At 45.9% G+C, this 21,929-nt stretch overlaps 1 protein-coding gene across 1 annotated transcript in view; it reads left to right on the plus strand.

Annotated features, from left to right (window-relative positions):
* Nucleotides 1-21,929, plus strand: part of LOC119456565 (NGFI-A-binding protein homolog) — a 624,616-nt gene that overhangs the window by 467,759 nt on the left and 134,928 nt on the right. The window contains exon 9 of the mRNA XM_037718396.2: nt 17,942-18,007. Coding sequence (XP_037574324.2) covers nt 17,942-18,007 — 66 coding nt within the window. The remainder of the gene's footprint in view (nt 1-17,941; nt 18,008-21,929) is intronic.

Here is a 21,929-nt window from a genome sequence, read left to right on the forward strand (position 1 = left end):
GGTGTATGTGGCGCACTTGTGACGTGGACATCCACAATTGCCAGGCTGTTCTACAAAAGCTCTCGGTTGTCCGTGGGGACCGCTTAAGATGTCGCACACAATAGCCGCTCCTCCGACCCCGATGCCATTGTGATCTCCGCGGTACGAAAGAGTTCACCCTCGCCAGGGGCGGCAATGCATTTTGTGTATTTCCTTCGATTGCATTTTACCTGTGTCACGCGGGGCTCACGTAAATCTGTTTGCCTGTTTACAGTAGAGGATTGCGCATGCGGATCTTCAATGGCGAGGCTTTTTTCTGCTCCTCCGCCGTCGTCCTATCTCTTGCGCAAGAGAAAAAATTCACCTGAAACAAACGCATTCAGAAGTGCGTATGCTAATTCGCTTTCTATGTGCATCACTGTTTTCTGCTCTAGGCCGTCGACGTTTTTTTTTTTTTTTTTTGTTTTTTTTTTAGGGGTGGGGTCCATGGATTGCTTTTTTTTTTCTTTATGGTGTAGCTCTTGTGTCTATATCCATCCTTGGCCTTTGTACCTGGTGCGCCCTGGATGTTTTAAATCGCCCTTTCTAGGTGTTGTTGTGTTGGCGCCGCCAGTAACACGCACGTGCGTCGGTGCACCGAGAGGGAAGTACATAATCTCTCGCAGCACACAATGACGGCCGGGATTCTTGACCTCCGAGGCGGCTTTGTTTACCTCCGTCGCAGGAAGGGTGCAGCAGCGCTCGGTGCAGAACAAAGATAGAAAGGGTCAACCTTTTTTACTCACTTCTTTCTCCACACTTTTTAAGCTGCTCGCACGCTCCTACAGCATTTATGTGCGTTTGATTTGCACCATCGCGCGGCCTCACGACCGGTCGGCATCGTGTGGGAACCACCGTTAACTGACCGAGTTCACTGACATCCATCTTTAGGGGACCAAAGATGTTGCGTTGCTAGCTCTTCTCCTCCCCGCCCGGCCAGCGGTCGCCCCGCAAGCCCTTTTGTCTTCTTGCTCGCCAAGGACCGTTCTGAAGGACTCGCTCAAGATTGTCGCCCTCTTTGTCGGCAATCCAAACTGTCTCTCTTCGTCCCTTTTGTTTCGTTCCTTCACGCACACGCTTGAGGCTGTTTCGTGCAAGGGTATCCTTATTTTCTTTTTTCAGCCGCGATACGTGTTTTTTGCCGATGCTTTGTCACCGGTCAGATGTAGGTTCGAGCTGCTTATGGCTAGAAGGCGTAACTCCATCCGCGGAGGAAACATTCATAAGCCGATGGCCACCATCTCTCTCTTTTGGGCGTGGAAGAAAGCATAGAGCGTGATGCTGGCGTTTGGGGACGCAGTATTCCTTGTGTTCATACATGCATGCCTGGTGTTTGCATTATCGGACACGTTATCTGCTCTACGCGTGTGATCTGGCCATGTGCAGTTCTCTCGACTAATATCAATTCTCCTCGTTTGCACTTATCAATTCTCCTTCCGTCGTTCGTCGCATGCTGCTTCGCATTAGCGCCCATGTTTCCACCAAACTGCCTCAAGTTGCACTCTTTGAAGATATACCCTGACACAGTCGCAAACCTATTGAACCAATCAGCGACATAGGAGCAGGACGTTCTTATGCGCTGACATCTATATTACCTGGTGATCAAGGTGTGAACGCACGTGAGCGTCATCAATCGCGAGACATTCCGGTGTGGCGACAGGCAGGGTGCCGGTGTAAATATCGATGGCCGTGAGTCGCTCGCTGGTCGCCAGTCGCGGTCACTCGCGCGACCTGTGTCCATCGCGAGTGTAAATGCGCTGTTACTGCGACAGGCTGACCGAGGGATGCTTTCGCAAGGGTGTATTTTCGTCGCTCAGTGATGCGGTTTGACCAACATTAATGCTCAAGGCTGGTGAAGTTGGACATTGACATTGTGTCACATGGTTGCAGCGCGACTCTGGATGTCCAGCGCTCGTCCAGTTAAGCCTTCACCTAAACACAAGACCATTCTATCAATTCTTAACAGTGACACATCTGGACTGCAAAACACAGCTTGACATTCGCCCTAATTCAGTGCTGATTTCATGACCGTTTGCAGGACACTAAGTGCCGCCCGATGAGTGCGTGGCACACATACATATCATATTCATCTGTTAATTCTTCTCCCCACTTTTTCTCGCGGGGGGGGGGGGGGGGTTCTCTCCTTCCTCGTTACTGATGATGTCTATCTCTTACTCTCTAGTTTTCTTCACTCACTATTCTTTTCTATGCACCTTTACCATTCGCATTCCTGCATGCGAACGGCCACAAAAGCTCTTCTTCAGTTCTTGAAGGAGACTGGACTATATAAACGCTTGTGACAGTGGACCTCCCTTTGCGACTGACTGTGTGAATGACTGACTCTTTATGATTATTTATATTCTCCCTCCTTATCTATTCTCCCCCCTTCCCTCTCCCTAAGCGTAGGGTAGCCAACCGGCACGTCCTTGGTTAACCTCCCTACCTTTCCCTTCTCGTTTATTTCTCTCCCTCTTTTTTTACTGTTCTAAAGCCGGAAGGCGTTTGTGCTTCTAGGTGGCAGTTGCCTATTCGCTCTCTTTCCCCTTTCTGTAGCTGTTTTGTTTTTACAAACAAATTAATAGTAATAATAATAATAATAGTAATAGTAATAGTAAGCTTTGTTTACGTGCCCACAAACAACCTGGTGGTCTTGGTGCTGGCACACGTTAGAAATGGTATGAAATACATAATACATCCACAAAGAGGAATAAAATTGGCACATTCTATACTGTATTGCAATATATAACGCTACATAGCAGAACACAACATAGTATAAAACGGCATAAGATAACAAATATAACATATAAAAGAAAAAAGAAACATTCATTGAGATTTGTGGAAGTCTGGACGCCCTTCACATGGAGCAAGGCGGACACGTACACTCAACAAAAAGAATATTAAGAGCACACATGTCATACACAAAGTGCCCACAGCATAACATACAAAAAAACAAAAAAAAAACATTGTCATTGTCAAACATTGATTAGAGTGCTCCTTGGAAAGTGGGCGAATGTCTGTTGAACATGTACATTTCGTGTGAGTGTTGATTGCAGGCCTGCAGATCCTGGCCAAGAGGTTATTTGAGGCGCCATAAGTAGATACATGAAGAGGTCTAGACACCAACGTTATTATTACATTATTTTTGTAAGTTATTATTGCAACAACGTTGTTCAATATTTCTGTGCGACCATTTACAAGCTTGAACGAGAAAGTTACGGCAACTTTCGTGCGTTTGCAGTCTTCAGAGCGAGCAAGTACTGAGCGCGAGGCTGTCCACCAGGAGCACCAATATCGATGTATAGCGACAAATTTTCTCTCAACTCTGTCTACTCGTTCTTTGTTAGAATGGCAAGTACTGTTCCAAACGACAGCGGCATATTGCACCAGAGGTCGGCACAGCTTAAGAAACACACCTGCATTTCTGAATGACCACGAAATTTGACCTCGAGAGTACGCAGGCAGCGCTAAAGGCCCGTTTATAGTCCGACGTTATCGGCGCGCGGGCCAACGTCCCCTAAGTGGTTAGGGAAACTGAACTCGTCTTTTATGCGCGTCTATGACATATGACATTACTTTCGTATTTTGGTCGTTGAGCATTAGTTCGTTTAGCGCGCACCAATCGGCAAAGGTGGATACGTCGTGTTCAAGTAGAGCGTAGTCACAAAGGCTGCACATTTCTTTGAATATATTTATGTCATCCGCATAAAGCAAGAAAGACGAGTTGTTTATCACTTTGGATACATCATTTACAAAGAGACAGAAGAGAAGCGGTCCTGTGACACGCCACTGGTAGAACTGGCACGCGCTCCGTTGGAGGTGACGTAGCAATGTCGGTCTGACAGGTAGTCCCGCAGCAAGGGCATTAAAGGAGCAGAAACAGCGGTTTCGTAGAGTTTTGGGAGCAACATGGGGTGACGGACTACATCAGGTGACAGTAAGCAGTGTCAACTTTACTTCTGTTCTCGACCACTTCCGATGCGTGGGCCATAAAGCTGACGAGGTTTGTTGTTGTTCACCGGCCCGGTATAAACGCCGGTTCATTATGCATTGGGCTGTTTCGTACGCTGCATGCAATTAATGTGTGTAGGATAGACTTAGATTTTCGAGCCAGAGCATATAGGACAGACATCAGATTTTCGAGCAACATTTGTGGACGGGAATGACACGAGGGCGTAGGAAATTTTCGTGTTTTGAGGCAGGTGTTGTGTATGTAAGTTAGGATTGAACTAAGCGCATCACTGAATGATTTAATTAAGGACATAGGAATGCCGTCATGGGCAAGTGATAGCGATGGTGTTGTGCTGTGAAGGCTTTTGCCGATAAGTTCTCCGTTAAAATAAACAGTGCTTGGCGCATCATAAATTCGTAAACTCATGACCGCGGTGACCGAAGGGGGGCCACCGCCCCACTCAAAACTGATTGAATGTGTTGTGCAAACGCCTCTTAAACGTCCTCGATAGTTTCATGATTGCTTGCTAACAGAGATATATTATCTGTTTGACTTGGCGTCGTTTTCAGTTGCACATATTTCCAGACATTTCTAGTTTTTTAGCAAGATCATTTTCGACTAAGCTTATGTAGTTATTATGGTCACGGTCGTACAGTTTCTTACAAACATATTGCCACTCCTTGAATTCAGCTTTCCATTCTTCACATCCGCCCTTCGCTCTTTACTGGGCATTTTAGTGATTTACGAAGCTCAGTCGAAAATCAAAATTGATAGTGTGAATTGCGACTTTGTTTTAGGGGAACGTACGTACGCATCCCCGCCTGTAGAATGTCGTTGAAATAATAAACTTCATTATTTGCATTATTTGACTTTATTATAAGGGGCCAGTCTACCTGATTGTAGTAAATACTGACGTAATACGCAGCGGTGAAATTATACTGTGGATAGTCCGATGCTTTTGGTGCATTTCCTTTCAAGCCTTGTCTGAGTGATGTCACAATTGAAAGACAAGGGTGGCACTTGTCTGCTCGCACCGATTTTCGGTCATCATAGGAGAGCACGCACGATTTCTGTGTTCGAGAAACATAATTAAAATATGCTGCCGTACGAGTTCGGCACGTGGTTCAGCTATAAAATGTTGAAAGGAAATACAATCAGAGAGTGGATCCTTTCTGAGTAATACGGTGAGATTTCGACAGATTGTTCCATTGTATTCCAGGTGCGTTAAAATCTAAGCATGTAAATATATGGAAATTGGCTGGGAAGTGATGATATTCTGAATTGATGCTCGTGGAATTAACATGGATTGGTCGAAGGTGATATGCACATGTATCTACCTCGCCGCTAGGTCACACAGATTCGGGCCACACTCACAACCCAAGCGTACCAACGATCAGGACTCCTCCTCCGATGCTGTTACCCCCATTACTGGCTCTGCGGTAGAGGTTATAGTTAGGCGGCAACTATTCTGCTGAGGATATATCGGAATAAAGCCACGTCTCAGTAAGAACTGATATATAAGCGGATGAGAAGGGATTTTGCCTGAGACCGCGAACATTCTTATATTAAAAATTAAGATTTCTATTCGTGATCATTATTGGTAAGGCTGCCTAACTCACTTGCGTGATGCAAACTATCGCGGAGAGGTGCTTCAAACGCTTAAATAAACAGTTTTAACAGCGCAGCTGTTTAGGCCAACCGCCAGTCAGTCCGTCGTCGGAAAAAGATGTGGGCCGATCCTGGTGGCAGTGCTGAAAGCGCAATAGCACATGCTACCCCTGTGAACTAGCAAAGCTGAGCCTGGCAAAGTCTAGCGAAGCATGGTTGGTACTACTTAAGCTTAGTCAGTCATCGATAACCTATCAATAACTAATCTATAATCGATCAATAATCAATAAATTCCGGGAAGTGCTGTGGATGACATGGTAGTGCTTAGCCTAGCCCAAACGCCTGAACTAGCTAGGTGCTCATCAGCTCCGGTGTGTCTTCAGCATTGCGCCTCCAGTGCAAGCTACGCATTTTTTTTTGCCACACAGGGGGTCCTGCAGGCGTAGAAATGTTCCTTCAGCCGTGAAACGAGGTGCCATGCTTCTTGAGACGTTTGCAGGCAATGGGCGGTGCGAAGTCAGTTGAGCAGACGAGGTTTCAGGAGAGAGCGTGAGCACAAAAATGGCTTTCAGTCGCGGGGCGCTTGTAATCACCGACATTCCCTTGCTTTCCCCAAGGCCGACGTGTTGCCTCGTCAACGGCGGGAGAATTCGGCGAAGCTCTCCGGACGGTTGAAGTGTACGTTGTATAGAAGACCAGCAACGCAGCTGTAGAAATGGGCGAACACGGCTGGCGCTGCTCGAGTGCCGAACCTAGGGAGCCTACATGCAAGAAACAGCGCTTGCATGTAGCGGCTCCCTAGCCGAGCTCATCCAGCAGGGAAACGCACCTACAGCACCACCCGGCGGATGCCAGCGCGTTTTCCCTGCGCAGACGCTCGTTGTCACTTCACAGCCGCGCCACGTTATCGCTGAGGTGTTGTGGGCCGATGGGAAAGCAGCGGGCGTCGTCGCTAAGCCTGACTGTGCAAGAAATTGTCTCCTCCGCTCCCCTTTCAACATTTCCACTTGTCCTTCAAAGTTCCATTTCATTTCAGCCTGGGCTCACATGAAAGTTATTGTTTACAGTTTCTTCTCCTCCTTCTAGCGATTTGTGCTTACATTTCTGCCTGATTCTATTTGTGCTTGATTTGTGCTTGCAGGTCCATTTGTGCGATTTGTCCTAGCGATTTATGTTTTATTGCCTTTGTTAATTTTAAACGAAATTTCATAGTTGTTCTGTGGATAATTCCAAATGACGTGTCACCAATCTGCATTTTGCTATGTATTTGTATTTTTTGTATTTGAATGTTAATATTTCCCTCCTACACTAATTCCCCACAAGGGCGCTGTAGGTATTGTAAATAAATAAATAAATAAATATACAGTAGGAATGTCGGCGTTACACGTGACGGCACTCGCACCAGACTCGTCGGGCCTTGAAATAGACACGTGCGCACGTTTCTCGCTTGAAGAACAGCGACGAAACTGCTCGTTGCCGTAAAATGGCTAGAAGCACAGAATACAAGCGTCCGGACAAAGCGCCATTTCTCGTATAATAATAATAATAATAATAATAATAATAATAATAATAATAATAATAATAATAATAATAATAATAATAATAATAATAATAATAATAATAATAATGACGATAATAGCTTGGCATCGTACGCATGTTTCACAATTGTTAAAGTAGTCTGCCGCACTGGCGCTTTGCAGTTCTTTGCTGTGGGATTCAGCCGCTGCTCCAAGGTTAAGCAATTGCTTGAACAGAAGCTCGAATAGAGGACTTTTAGTAAAGGACGAGCGCAGTACTATGTCCCATGGCACCACCTGGAAAGCAAATATATAAGGTCAGACTGCCTACAAAGCGTGCGTATATTTCTCTGCAAAAGTTGTTTGTGAGGCACTTTCTGAGAAGAATGCTTCTTAACCGAAGAGAAAATGTTTGTTACAATCACGTTACAATCACCCAGAATCACGTTTTAGGAGAGTGCGTTGCTGGGCCTGTTGGTAAGTCGTGTAATTAAAAACTGAGGAATCAACTTAGAAAATACAACAACCGTATCGGTCACAAGGGGTCTTCACAAAAACAGATCTTGAGCCAATATATTACGTATGTGCCAGACCGACTCTGACCTAAATTTTAGGCGGTGCATTAGGTATCTAAACTACGCATTTAGTAGTGAGTAACGCAGGCGTAGCACTCGTTCCACAGTCATCCTCCTCAAAAGTCAATTGGGACGAAATTTCACTTTGGCTGAGTTAGAAATAGATCGCATATGCCAATGAAGCAATCTCGGCAAAGCGGCATGCCCGGTGATTGCTTAGTGTTGTTATTAGCAGATCTTGAACCTCAGCAGACGAAGCGTCCACCTGGTCGCTATGACGTAAGTCGTGGCATGCCGCGGGCGCCACCTTGGCGAGGTCATTTCGAGCAGGCGCGCACTCTGGCTCATGCGTCGCTTCCGGCGAGCGGTAATGGCGGCGTTCTTTCCAGTGTGACAAGCGAGATATTCGAGATTTCCTGCGAGATTGCCATGACACTCGTAGTTGAAGCGTCAGATTTTGCATGGAACTCCACCATATCTTCAATATCTTAAACTGGGCCTTTTACGCGGTTCAAAGTTTTTTGTATGTTGGCCTTTGAATTGGCTGTGTTATCTAGATCTCCACATTTTACAGAAGCTCTCGCCCCAGATAACGTCCTGACAAGGTCACGAATAATAACATGCAACCGCGCGATGGCCTATAGTCGAGGCGCTTCGTGAGGAACCGTGCATACACACCTGATGCAACACTTGGTCCGGCGTCTTTTTACGCTATACTCACGTTGAACTTCCTTCGCGCAGACTTGCAAGTACGTGCGCTTTTCAGCTGTCCGCGAAAGGGCCGCACGGAATTTGTTGTTTAAGCGGCTCTTGGGGCACAAATGCGCGGCGAGAGGAGGAAAACTGCTCACGCTGAAAATGACTGCTTCTTTTTGGGCTCTTCTTGAGGAGAGCTCAGAAGGGCCTTCTCTCAGGCCGGGGTTTCTTCTTTCGAGGAACATTGAACTCACTCTTGTGTTGGGCGCCGCTATAAAGCTAATAGGAGCAATTAAAGAGCTTCCGTACATCTGTGCTGGCTCGCTAAGTGCTGGGAGAAAGGAAGCTGCGGCGTAATTGCTCCCAGTTTGTCGTCCCAGCAGGGGATGGAGCACAGCGAGTGCCAACAGCGGTGCTCAAGAGTCGCTTCGTGGGCGCACTGAGCCATTCGAGCAGCCTTCGCTGCACTCGGCCGCGCCCAGGGGTGCAGCGGAGCATTCCGATGCAAGAGGATGAGGGGACGCTTCTTTATTGCCACGGTGGACTAGTCACGTGATGCGTGCTTTTAAGTGACGTTACAATGTCCGAAAAACTCACCACTGACGAAATCCAGTAACGAAAAGAAAGCGATCAATATTTTATAGGGGTGCGTTTCACTAGAATGGCTAAAGTTGTAATGCTATTATGGCTGGTTGGCTGTGTATGTTGAAGGGAATTGTAATACTGGGCTAAAAAAAAGGAACCACAAAAAAGGCATACATGGCACCCTGACAAACGTAGCGCAATCAGCACGTATATAAGTTCACTGATGTAAAAAAGAAGAGACGTGTTGCAACATAAAACGAACTGTGAAAAATAAAACAGACTACGAAAGCAAGCTATCGAACACTGCATTAAAAAAGTCGCAGTTTTGCCCGAAAAGCGAAGCATATATTGCGATATGAAATTAGTAGAGAGCTATACGAAGAAAGGATAGTAGTATAATGGATCATATAAAGACCGATGGCGTCTTCATGCGTCGCCTAGCAACGCTTCGCCCCAGCTGCACCGAGCCTCGCCACAGCTTCGTGAGCCGTGACGTCATCGCGCGCGCCGCGTCGCTTCGGTTAACTTTACCGAGCCATGAAGTCACCACGCCGTGCGGAGTGGTTGCCGCGGCTGCGCAGAGGCGCAGCTAACCCGTGACGTCACTACGCCGACCCACGGCATATGTGGCTCCGCGTCGCCTGCCGCGGCGACACAAAAGCCCCGCCGTCTCCGCGCCGAGCACATCGCCGCGGAAATGGGGCGGCTGAAGATGAGCGTAACTTCCGAAGAAGAGGAAGCACGGCGCGAAAGCCGCCGCGCCGCTACTCAAGAGAGAGTGAGACGACTTCGGTCCGATCCCGAGTGTCGCGCCACCGAAGCGGCGGCGATTTGCAGAAGATCCGGAGTTACCAGTCCGCGAAACCGAGAAAAAGCGTTTGAGCGACCAGAAGCGTCGAGATACTTTTATGACCGAGTGTTCGCTGCTCCTTGGGCTGTCGATGATTCCGGGGTGATCTTGCGCAAAACGTGGCCCAGTCTTAAAGCATAACCTCACAAAAACTTGGCCGAACCGAAATAAAGCTAGGTGTGGTGTCACCTTCTACTCGCTTGGGAGGCGGAGAGTTGCGTACATGCGCTACTCGATGGAGGAGACACGGCTGGCAGCACAGCAAACAAGGATTTAATATGTACAAGGACGATAAAAGCACGCGGCACACAAAACTCAAATCATAACTCAATCAAAAATACTCACTGACTAGAAACTACAAAGCTCTGACTAAATATAAAACTACTGAAAAAGAGCTATCTCATTTCCGGCGCCTAACTCCGCCTTACAAGTCTCTAAGTCAGTCCTAGCTCTGACTCGTCAAAGTCTGACCACCCTGGCCCCGGCCTAACTACGTCGCAAATCAGAAACGTGGGCTCTTACGGACCGTCGACTTGAAGTTCCTCTCGTCGGGTCCAAGTCGTATTCATTCGGGGTGTCGTTGCTGCCGTAGATACCGACGACTCGCGGTTCCGTTGACCTGGCCGAGTACGTGGCTGGAGCTCCGGTAGCCGCCGCTGACGTGTCACTTGTCGGGTTAGGCCTCGCGTCCTGTTCGTTCGGGTTGTCTCTGATGCCGTAAATTGCCGACGACTCGCGGTTCCTTTGACCTGGCCGAGTGCGTGGCTGGAGCTCCGGTAGCCGCCGCTGACGTGTCACTTGCCTAATGAAGCGTTCTACGCCCTCCGACGATCTACGAGGTGGCCCGGTAGCACGGTGATTATCGGTTGAACGGGCTTGGTCGAAGAAGAGGTATTCTCGAGAAGAAGACCGGAACCACCGTGAGCAGCAGTGGCCGGTCCCAGGAGCTTCGTCCGGACGTCTCCGAGGACTACAGCTACACCTGGGCCTTGCCAGTCTCACGACTTCGTGGCCGGGTCCTCCGCTCTCCCGTCGTCAGAGCATGGCTGACGACGCGACCTTCCAGCTCAAGAGCCACGTCGATAATACTGTTCCGTCGCTTCTCCCTCGCGGATTACGCCTCGGTTCGCGTGCCTCGAGCGCTCGCGCCGTTCGGAACGCTCCGCGAACTTCTTCGTCCTCTTCTCTCGCCACGGGCGGCCTCTTACATGTGACACGTTCGAAATCAAGCTAGGTGTGGTCGCCAGTTTCGCTGTTTGCCCAGTCTTCGCACCACTAGTGCGAAGCTGCGCCTAATTTTTTTATTTTACTTGATGCACTCACTTTATACACCCATGGCGTGGCGCCATTGGCTGCGTCACCACGTGCCCAACGACGCACGCATTAGGCCATATGTTTAGAAAGCCAGATGACTGCGACGTGACGTGTGCATTGACGCATGCACTATACTCGCGGACAACTTTCTGTGGCAATGAAGGGAAAGCTATGGAAGCAACGCGCGCACAAGTGAGAGTGCTTCTGAAAAGAGTCCCGCGTTTAGCTCCATGTTAGTGTAGGCTGTGGAAGAGAAAACAGAGACCTTACTAGCAACAGTGAAATAAGACAGAACACACCACTGAGTGTACAACTTTACTTATTTTGTGGCCTTTCCCTTCCGCGCCTGGGCAAACGCGAAACCGTCGCACGTGGACGCTGCGTCGATTCAACGTCTGTTGCGAGCAACCAAAAGCACTGTCAAACGCTGCCGGACTACTTGGTGCGGTAACACATGTGCAGCAGCCAAGCGCCCATAGCTTTCCCTTCATTGCCACAGAAAGTTGTCCGCGAGTATAGGCACAACTTTCATCAACCGGAACCCGCCGTTGCTTCGGGGCTCGCACCCCGGAGGTTGGATTCCCACCCAGATTATATTTTCAAAGCCATTAGTTCCTGAGAAATTTGACGGCAATGCGAGAATTTTTTGCGTGTTCTTATTGTTTGCGGTGTAGGTCATTCGGTCACGCCGCCGACTACACTGGGGCATGAAATGTGTTCTCATTAAAAGACACAGGCGGCACAAAGACAGGCCGACATAAACAGACAAAGCTAAATATTGGATCGAAAGCGCTCAGATAAAGTTCAAAGTGGCGCGTGGCACGTCACAACACCAAATTTGCACAGCAAGTAATGGGAATTAGGAATATAGAACATTCACTTCTAAGTCAATTACACTGCTGGCTGCCGTGCAATATATGCAAGCTTACGCCACAGGCCGCAACGAAACCAAGATCAAAGACACTTCGCTAAAACAATAAAATGTCATGCATAAAAACAGCAAATAATTACTATGCTCTAGTAATTATCTGCAGTTCTCGTCACTTCCGGTAATTCTTTTAAGGTGCGAACTGCGGATTTTTGCAGTTGAATTGTTGGGTATGGCCCTATAATATTTTCCCCACGGGGTGGTCGTTTGTACTAAGCACATAATTTATCTCTTGATTTTATTGCATGCTGAGCATGAATACTGCAGTGCTACAAGAGGTGTTCAATATCTCCTTCCGAGCGGGGGCACTGGCTCGTCCTATTCTATGTGGGAAACACTTTGTGTACGTTGTGCCTCGACACAATCGGTGCATTACTAATTCGAGAGAGCTGAATACTTCGCTGCATTTCGGGGTTAATCTAAAATAAAACGATGTTTGGACCACCGTTTTCAAACCAGCGATCTCTCGATAATTGGACTGAAAGTTGTCATAAACTGTTGCGCGCATGGCTATGACATACTGGTATCAGATGAGTCTCACTTTCAGCATGCGCCGCTTGTGCTAAACTTTCTGCCTCTGTGTTGTCTGGAATTCCACAGTGACTTGGAAAGCTCTGAAATAAAATTTCATGTTACAAGTCTACCGCCTTTTATATATATATATATATATATATATATATATATATATATATATATATATATTGCACTTGATAAACTAGACCGTGATCAATTTTGTTCACGCTTGGAGAAATAACGATTATAAACTGGTATTATATTACTGGTATTTCCAGTCGTTTTCTGTGTACTCTATTTAACCAGTCTTTATCATCAGGCGAGCTGCCTGTGGATTGGAAAATGGTAAGGTAGTTCCTCTATTTAAATCTGGTGACAGACACTCACCCCGTAATTATCGTCCAATTTCACTAACTTGCATATGCTGCAAATTTCTTGAACACATTATAGCTTCTCATATCTACGATCACCTTGAATCAATTAACTTTATTTTCCCTAATCAACATGGCTTCAGAAAAGGCTATTCATGTGACACTCAGTTATTCGAATTCACAACTGACCTTCACTTCAACATGAACACTAACGATCAAACCGATTGCCTCTTCCTCGATTTCGCTAAGGCGTTCGATACTGTACCTCATTGCCGTTTAATCTCCAAATTGTCTGCCCTTTCTATAGATTCTTTAACACTGTCTTGGCTTCGTAACTTCTTGTCTTCACGTCAGCAATTTACAGTGGTCAATAACATTTCGTCTAACCTTTGCGACGTCACGTCCGGTGTCCCCCAAGGCAGTGTGCTAGGTCCATTAATTTTTTTAATATACATCAACGACTTGCCCGCTAACCTTTCATCATCCGTTAGGTTGTTCGCTGACGACTGCGTCATCTACCGCAATATTAAATGTATCGACGATCATTCTAAACTGCAAAATGACCTTGACCTAACCAACAGATGGTGCGTAACTTGGCAGATGTCCCTTAACGCCTCAAAATGTAAGTTAATTTCGTTTAGTAAAAAGCGCACTAACTCGGTATTTCACTATTCCATTGATGATACCATAATTTCGGCTACCCCATCGTACAAATATCTCGGCGTTCACCTTTCATCGGATTTATCCTGGACAACGCATATAGCAGCTGTCTCATCGAAAGCTTCTCAATCTCTCGGCTATCTGCGCAGAAACTTGCGCAACGCACCTTATGATGTACGTAAATTAGCATACCTTACTTATGTTCGCCCACAATTAGAATACGCTTCATCCACATGGTCACCATATCAAGATTATCTAATCCGTATGTTGGAAGGTGTTCAAAATAGGCCAGCCAGATTCATATCTGGCAACTACGACTATCATTCAAGTGTTACCCGAATAAAGCAGGACCTTACATTTCAGTCATTGGAAGATCGCCGTGTCATCGCTCTTTTATGTCTTTTTCACAGGTACATTTATAGTAATACATTTCACTTTTTGCCGCTTCATGCATCTATGCGCACATCTCGACGCATTCACAATGCACTTAGTTTTGCACGCATTCATGGTCTAACGAAGCCATTTAACTCATCACCATTACCTCGAGCTATTGCACATTGGAATAGTCTTCCGGATCACATTGCATCCATCTCTAATCGCGAAACATTCCGTGATAACTTGAATTCGTGGCGTATTAATATTGTATAAAGATGTTGTTCTTTGCTTTTTGTAATATTTGTATTGTTGCCTTTTTTTTCGTCTGTATCTTTGTTTTTTATTTATTTTTTTGTATCTTTTTTTAACTTGTAATTACTGTTGCCCCCCTTACTCAATGCCCTTCTATGGGCCTGTAAGGTATTTTGAATAAATAAATTTGAATAAATAAAGATGATTGAAAAATCACACAGGATGACCCGTTTGAGCGTTTGTGGTTGTGAGCATGTGAAGGTCAAAGCAGACACTACGGCATGAAGTTTTGCGGTGTAGAGGTAGTGATGCCTCGTAATTTGAACTTCCTCATTTTTCTCATCGAGGCTATGAGAATGCAGACCGGAAACTTTCTATTTGACTCGAGCCATCTTTGTAAATCTGTATATAATCCCTGTAGGTAGGGTAAGTATTCCACAGCGGTAACTGTTTTACAGCTATTTCCGGTAGGTCACGGAGCTGGGCAGATAGCTCCATTTTTCCGCTTAAAGTCAACTAGAATATCGGTTATCACCGTTTATTCTCTGATCCACAACGCTCTCTTCCTGTCTCTTAACGTTAGGCCTAACATTTGTCCTTCCATCGCTCTTTGTGCAGTCCTTAACTTGTTCTCGAGCTTCTCTGTTAACCTCCAAGTTTCTGCCCCATCTGTTAGCACCAGTAGAATGCAATGATTGTACACTTTTCATCTCAACCACAGTGGTAAGCTCCCACTCAGAATTTGGCAATGCCTGCCGTATCCACTCCAACCCAATTTTATTCTTCTGTAAACTTCTTTTCGTGATCAGGGTCCCCTGTGAGTAATTGACCTAGATAAACGTACTCATTTAAAGACTCTAGAGGCTGACTGGTGATCCTGAATTCTTGTTCTCTTGCCATGGTATAGAACATCATGTTCGTCTTCCGCATATTAATCTTCAACCCCACTCTTACACTTTCTCGGTTAAGGTCCTCAATCATTTGCTATAATTCTTCCCCATTGTTGTTGAATAGGACAATGTCATCTGCAAACCGAATGTTGCTCAGATATTCGCCGTTGATCCTCACTCATAAGCCTTCCCAGTCCAAGTACTTGAATACTTCTTCTAAGCATGCAGTGAATACATTGGAGCGATTGTGTCTTTTTGCCTGACCCCTTTCTTGATATGTATCTTGCTACTTTTTCTTGTCGAGAACCAAGCTTGCTGTGCAATGCTTGTAGATATTTGCAAAGATATTCACGTATGCCTCCTGTACTCCTTGATTACGCAATGCCTCTTTATTACGTCATAGGTAATCCAAAGTACGAAGAACGAAGGGCCCAGTGCTAGAAAGGAATACGATCGGCCCAATTTGCTGCTGCTGACCATTTTTTTTTTCTGGGGAAAAAATTGAGTTTCCTACTTTGCGACGCGCTGCGAAAATCGTAGGGGAAAGTATGGAAAGCGTGATGGCGTGCCGATTGTTTGGCTACACTTGATCCAGAAGCGGTGAGAAATACCGGCATTAAAAACGCGGACAGCGAACAAGACCCATCAGAGATATTCCTTGCTGTCCCTATTTCTTTCTCCTCTTCTAGGTATGCTAGAAAACGAGTGAAAACTACCTTGATGTTTGGGCTCAAAGCAACATAAAAAGGTGCAATCTCTTAGTTGCTTTCTGTTTGTTTTTGCGAAAATTTTAACAGCGCCAAACATTTTCTCACGGACACTAGGCAATCACGAGAAGGGGGGTACAATTGGCGGCGACGAGCATGTTGAGCACGTGATGCACCCCTTGTTGTGAGGGGTTAAGTTTGGTTAGTTCCTTCGGTGTTCGACATCCTATTTTGTTTAGTAGAAGAACTGAAAGCTCGAAGATTTCCTACCTATTTATATGCGTAATTTGGGTTTCACACGAACGAAGGAACGACACGAGCTCGACATCTTGTTTAGCTTTATTAGGGTATACACCGCTACCATTCTTGTCAGTAAGATTTCGCAATTATCACACATAAAAACAAACTTGATAGGGGTTTCGGAGCCGCCTCTTTCGAAGATTGAAAGCGCAACAGTGTAACAGGGGCATACGTGCAACAGGGGCAGAATCATCAAGTCGCTGCTGAAACAAAGAAATCAGGTGGCGTTGCTACCACCATCCGCGACACGTTCGTCGTAGAAAATTTAATGCATTAAATAACGCACCCGTTGCACCGAAGGGTTCGAAGCCCCAGGCAACAATGTGGATGCACCCTTCTCCCCAGGGTCTGTTAGTTAGTACATGTATATAGTTGAAGAAACGAAAATTACATATGTTTAATGTTAATAGCTTAACACAAACCATTAAACATGCGATTTTCGTGAGTGTGCCCCTTCGTTTCTCTATCTGCCTATGCACCACGGGACCTACAGAACATTTTTCTTGAAATATATATATAGAAAAGCGCCTTGAAGTCATCTGAAACGAATTCGGAGCGCTAGCCGTCATGGCCGCAGCTGTCGTTTCTTTCCTATTTTGGTTATTGCTTATTTCAGCCATCGAAGCGAGCGAGAGAAAAAAAAGCCACTGCTGCTGCATTGCGATAACTTCTGGCATCGCTGATCGCACCCATGGCCTTTCACTGCACCTGTCCCAATGAAGTTCCGTAGTTGGCGTGGCAAATCGTTTCATCACAACCGCCATAATGACGTCACGCGGGAGCATTCGTTGTGATTGTCAGCCGTTTCGAACCATCCATCACTGGTGTAGTCTGACGCGTGCTTTCTTAACTTGCACTTGTACTGTAAACAACAAGCCAACGGGTGCTGTAGAGCGGACGAATGCACAATTGGCTGTCTACATACGCCAAGTTCCTTCTTTTCTTTTTTTCCGGCGCTGACAAAAAGCCCAAGTGCGCAGGGTTCACCGTCTTTTGAGTGAGTAGGGAAGGGGGCTAAGAAAAACGGCTCTGATCGATTTCGCACACCCTGTCAAGGCGACACTGAAAGTAGCCCTGCTGCGGGGTGCGCCATTGTTGGCGCTGACACCGGTGTGCCGATGCAGCCCGTGGGGATGCTAATCGCTCGAACAACTGACAGCAGGCCTATTGTCGGGCTCAAGCTGGCTCTTGGGAGTCCGCTTGGCTGCAGTCGTAACACGCAAAGTGCCCTACGCTTTTCTGATCGATACACGAAACGGCCGCGAACAACGTTCTTTCGTCAGAAAACACTGTTTTGAGCAACGACGTAATGTTATGAGCTCGCGTTGAAAAAGAGGCTTTACGGGCCGTTTTTCACGGCAGCCGATTGATGATAACTCTGCCTTCCCGGAGCTCACTGGCTTTAACGCGCATAAGCACAACGGAAGCCTGTTGATTAATCATCATACCGTATTGGTGAAGCAGTGCACCGACCGGGACAAAGTGGAGAGACACAAGAAAACACGACGCTCGCTGCACTCGCAACTGCTTTACTTTGGAACCAACGCTTCATCCTAATATACCTGCGCACCCTGCGACCCTGAGTTACATTTGAGAAAGACAGGCCACATAGGAGGCCTATAGGGCAAGAGACCCGAGCCATTACTCTGCTAGGGACGATGACAAAATGTCAAGTGCCTGGCGGACTTATGCTCCAGATGCAGTGACGATTTCCGTTTTCTTGCGATGCATCGCTGTGTGGCCTTAGCCAATCGCTCTGCTTAACTGTTGCCTCGCCCGCGAATTGCTCGAATCCTTGCGGCACTTTGGTGTACAACTCTGGCTTTCTCGCAGGCCAACCTGGCTGAGTGGACGCCTCGGTCAACGCCGTCCAGCCAGGAACCTCTCTCCGCTCCTCCGGTGAGTCAACATATGGACGCCCTTGGCAGTAAAAAAAAAAACGATCGAGTAGATCAACCAACTCAGCATAAACACGGCATGCACGCCTGGCCGATGGGCATAACATAAAGTCCTGAAAAACTGCGCGCTTCGCATGCTGTACGAGTTGCTAGAGACAAGGTTGCCTATTTGACCAAGTTGAAAACCATCGAACAAGGTGCACGCTGAGCGATTGATCCGCCAATCGTCCTGTGTACTCCTTGTTTCTTGTGCGTGCGTTCCTTTCGCTAGTTTTCATCTTAGTTCAACATCTACAAACTCGCACGCTACTCAGCCTTGTTGCATCCCTGTTTGAACTACGTTGATCGGGTGTCAAGGGCCTGAAAACCCTGTTCCTTTGAAGAGCTATAAAATGGGCTACCTTGGTCAGCTAGTGCACTTCCCGGTACGTAAGTAAGTAAACTAGCTAACTAACTAATAAACTAACATAACTTACACCTCAACTAATCACTAATCTAATTACCTGACTAAATTTAAACTCGCTAATAACTAGCTTAACTAACCTATCTAACCAAATATAAGTATATATAAATAATTACTAAAATAATTATCAAACTAATAATTACCTTAACTAACTAATCTAACACAACTTAAAGTTAACTAACTCCATTCACTAACACAACTTAAAAATTAACCAAACTAATTTGATAACTAATAACTGAGCTAACTTAAGGGTTAACTAACTCAATAATAATTAACGTGACAAACTGCTTTAACAAAGCTAACTGATTAAATTACATAATAATCGCTAAGTAGTTAGATAACTACATGAACTAAATAAATAAGCTTACCGAACTAATGACTTAACTAACTGGCTAAAAATAAGTATTTAAATTAAATGATGAATCAACGAATCGAACTAACAAAACTAACATACTAAGTTATCTAACTAAACTAACAGAATTATTCGCTGAACTGATAACTTACTAACTATAATAACTAGAGGCCGGATCTCTAGGCATTAAATAAGCGCGTTTTAGGTGTCAAAAATAGGCAGGTAAAACAACGTTTTAGGCCTCCAACGTCATAAATATAGGCACAATACAGTTTTACATAAATGCAAATAATTTCAAACGAAGACGTGCGCGGCCTATTCTACGATAGGAAAACAAGGAATGGTATTGTCTATGATGGCACAATGGCGCCGACAGTTGAACATAGCCGTTCAGGTTGAGGCACTCGCTCAGAGTCCCATAAAACTGCTAGACTAATGACGATCAATTGGCTTCATTCAATAAGCACACTGCTCATAATCATGTTCAATGGCCACTGTACTCGAGCGTCGCATATAGTGAAACAGGCACGAAAAAGAATACTTGAAAGCTGGGAATACTGATTAAAAAACCGATACTTTATGTCTGCTTGACGCAAATAAATTAAGACACAACAAAAACAGACAAATAACAAATGCAAGGGAGACTACGATTTATTAAGAAATTAGCATGTTCTTACATGAGGACTGTTAGCAACTCTTGGCAATTTTCTCATATACAATGACGTTATCCGAATTGTACAGGCCAGACGTCCCAACACTGCCAAATACACTTCCGCCCATTTGAAGAAATATGTTTGGAGAGCACGCGGAACGTAGTCTAAGAATCACTGTAAAAATTGTGGAAACAATTGCAAAGTACCACCATCTCCAGATTTTTGGATTCAAAATTGTGCCTCTTGTCACTGAGAATGATCTCGTATGCTGAGAAGGAACACCCGATGGCGGTGAACACCTTAAAAAGTAAATTACAAGCAAAACAAAAGCCGCGTGCACATCACATTTTTTTTTTCTTCTTTTGCTCTTCACTCTCCTTTCCCCTGACGGCTCTCCGCGGTTTCGCATGCGCCAACCGCTCGCGCAATGTCAGCGAGGCGGCGTTTGCTGGCCGGCGCGTCCCATTTCAATGCTGCTAGCAGTTGTTTTCCGGGAGTTGGTTGAACTAAAAGGACTAGGTTAGAGTTCCGAACAGTCAATGTTGCCCGGTAACATGAATAACGGTCTCTAATTGCACTCGAAAGCGAAACTTGAGGCTAAATAATGTTCATATAGGCGCCGATATTGAAAATAGGCATTTATAGGCATTTAGGCACAAACGCGAAAATAGGCATTTATAGGCACTATAAAAAACACAATAAAAGCCCTTCTTAACCCGTAATTCAATTCTCATATAGGAAAGTGGGGTGATAGGAGCGCAAGGAACAGAAAGGCATTTGCCTAAAATCCGGTCTCTAATAATAACTAACCAAATATAATGAACTTAGAACTAAATTAACTAATAAACTTATAACTAATTTACTGAAGTAGCTAACGAAATATAACCAACTTAACTAAGTATAATTGGTGACAACCTAAGAAGTAAATGTTATGTGTAGGCTCTACAACGCGAACACAATTTGCATAGGTGCACTTGCCACTTAGGTTCGCCTGACGTCAAGCGTTTTCGCATGTTTAAAAGCAGTGCTTTCTCCGTACAGATCAATCTTTGTGTCACTGGTTGCAGGATGAAACCTGAATGTCTAGGGCAAATTTTGAGGGTCATCCTGATATATCTGCTCAGCTCAGCCAAAGCTAACGTTTTAACGTGAAGCAACTAGCTTTTATTTTACAATTAGCTTAGTGTTTACATTAGCAGAGCAAAGTCATCAAGCGGAATCCAGCAGGTTGAGGCTCAGAGATGAAGTGCAGGTGCCTTTTATTTGCGGTAGCAATTATGTGGACACTCCAGGCCACCGTCGCCCTGATGTTCCGTATGAAGTCCAAGTGCGATAACATTGTCGCCGCGTGCCATATGCTGTACATGTGAGTGAAAGCCTGCGAGGGTGAGCCGACGATGGTGGCAAGGCAAGAAAGCGGGGAGGAAGAGGTGACCCGTAAAATAGCGAGGGATTCTGGGAAGCGCCGTCTGCTAGCTGTTTCCGGTTCGAGTCAACGCCACCGCCGCTTCGCTGTTCAAGTCCATTGATGAGCTTGCAGTCCGTTCTTCTTTATGGGGTTTTACGTGCCAAAACCAGTTCTGATCATAAGGCACGCCGTAGCGGATGGCTCCGGAATAATTTTGACCACTTCGCGTTCGTTAACATGCACTACAACGCAAGCACACAGGCGTTTTCGCATTTCGCCTCCATCGAAATGCGGCCGCCGCGGCAGGGATTCGATCCCGCGAGCTCGTGCTCAGCGGCGCAACGCCTCAGCTGACTGAGCCACTTGCGCTTGCAGTCCGGTTTTGTCCCACTCGAAGATTACGCGGTTGCAGGTGCCTAGCAAAGCTATCGTCGGCTGTTCAGCCGTTGGCTGCTCAAATTCAAGCGTTAAAGGTGAACGCATGTAACTACTGCCTTGCAGCAACCCTTGCTGAGTCAGCTGTGCACAAGCATCAGAGGAATGGCTGCTACTTCCTAAACTGTAACAAGGCAGAGACCATCCGTGAACAAAAAGAAAATGAACGTAGAGTGCCACTTATCAGGCGGCGATTACCTGTGTAAGGGCCGACACGGAATGATTCCCCAAGATATTTCTTTCTCTAACATTTATTCAGGCAACCAGAACTATTTCAGTACTCGCATGAACATATAGATGTACTATGAAACGACGTTTTTACGGCGCGAATTTAAGCGAGACACAATGAGATACATACATAATACTCGTAACCTAGCCCACCTTAGCTCCTTCAGCACATATAGAGATAATGCGTAGCCGTAATATAACGGCGATACGGCCATTGTCGACAAAAAAAGCGAGAGCGTCGAACTACGTACCACTTCAAATGAACCTAGAGATTTAACCGAGAAATGCCGTTGACAGCGCGCAAAGTTATCATTTTCAGCGTTGGCTGCGCCGTTATACCGATGATATCGGTTTTTAGCTACGATCACAGAGCAGCATGCACCG

This window comes from Dermacentor silvarum, chromosome 6, assembly GCF_013339745.2.
Source record: "Dermacentor silvarum isolate Dsil-2018 chromosome 6, BIME_Dsil_1.4, whole genome shotgun sequence".
Classification (NCBI taxonomy): domain Eukaryota; kingdom Metazoa; phylum Arthropoda; class Arachnida; order Ixodida; family Ixodidae; genus Dermacentor; species Dermacentor silvarum.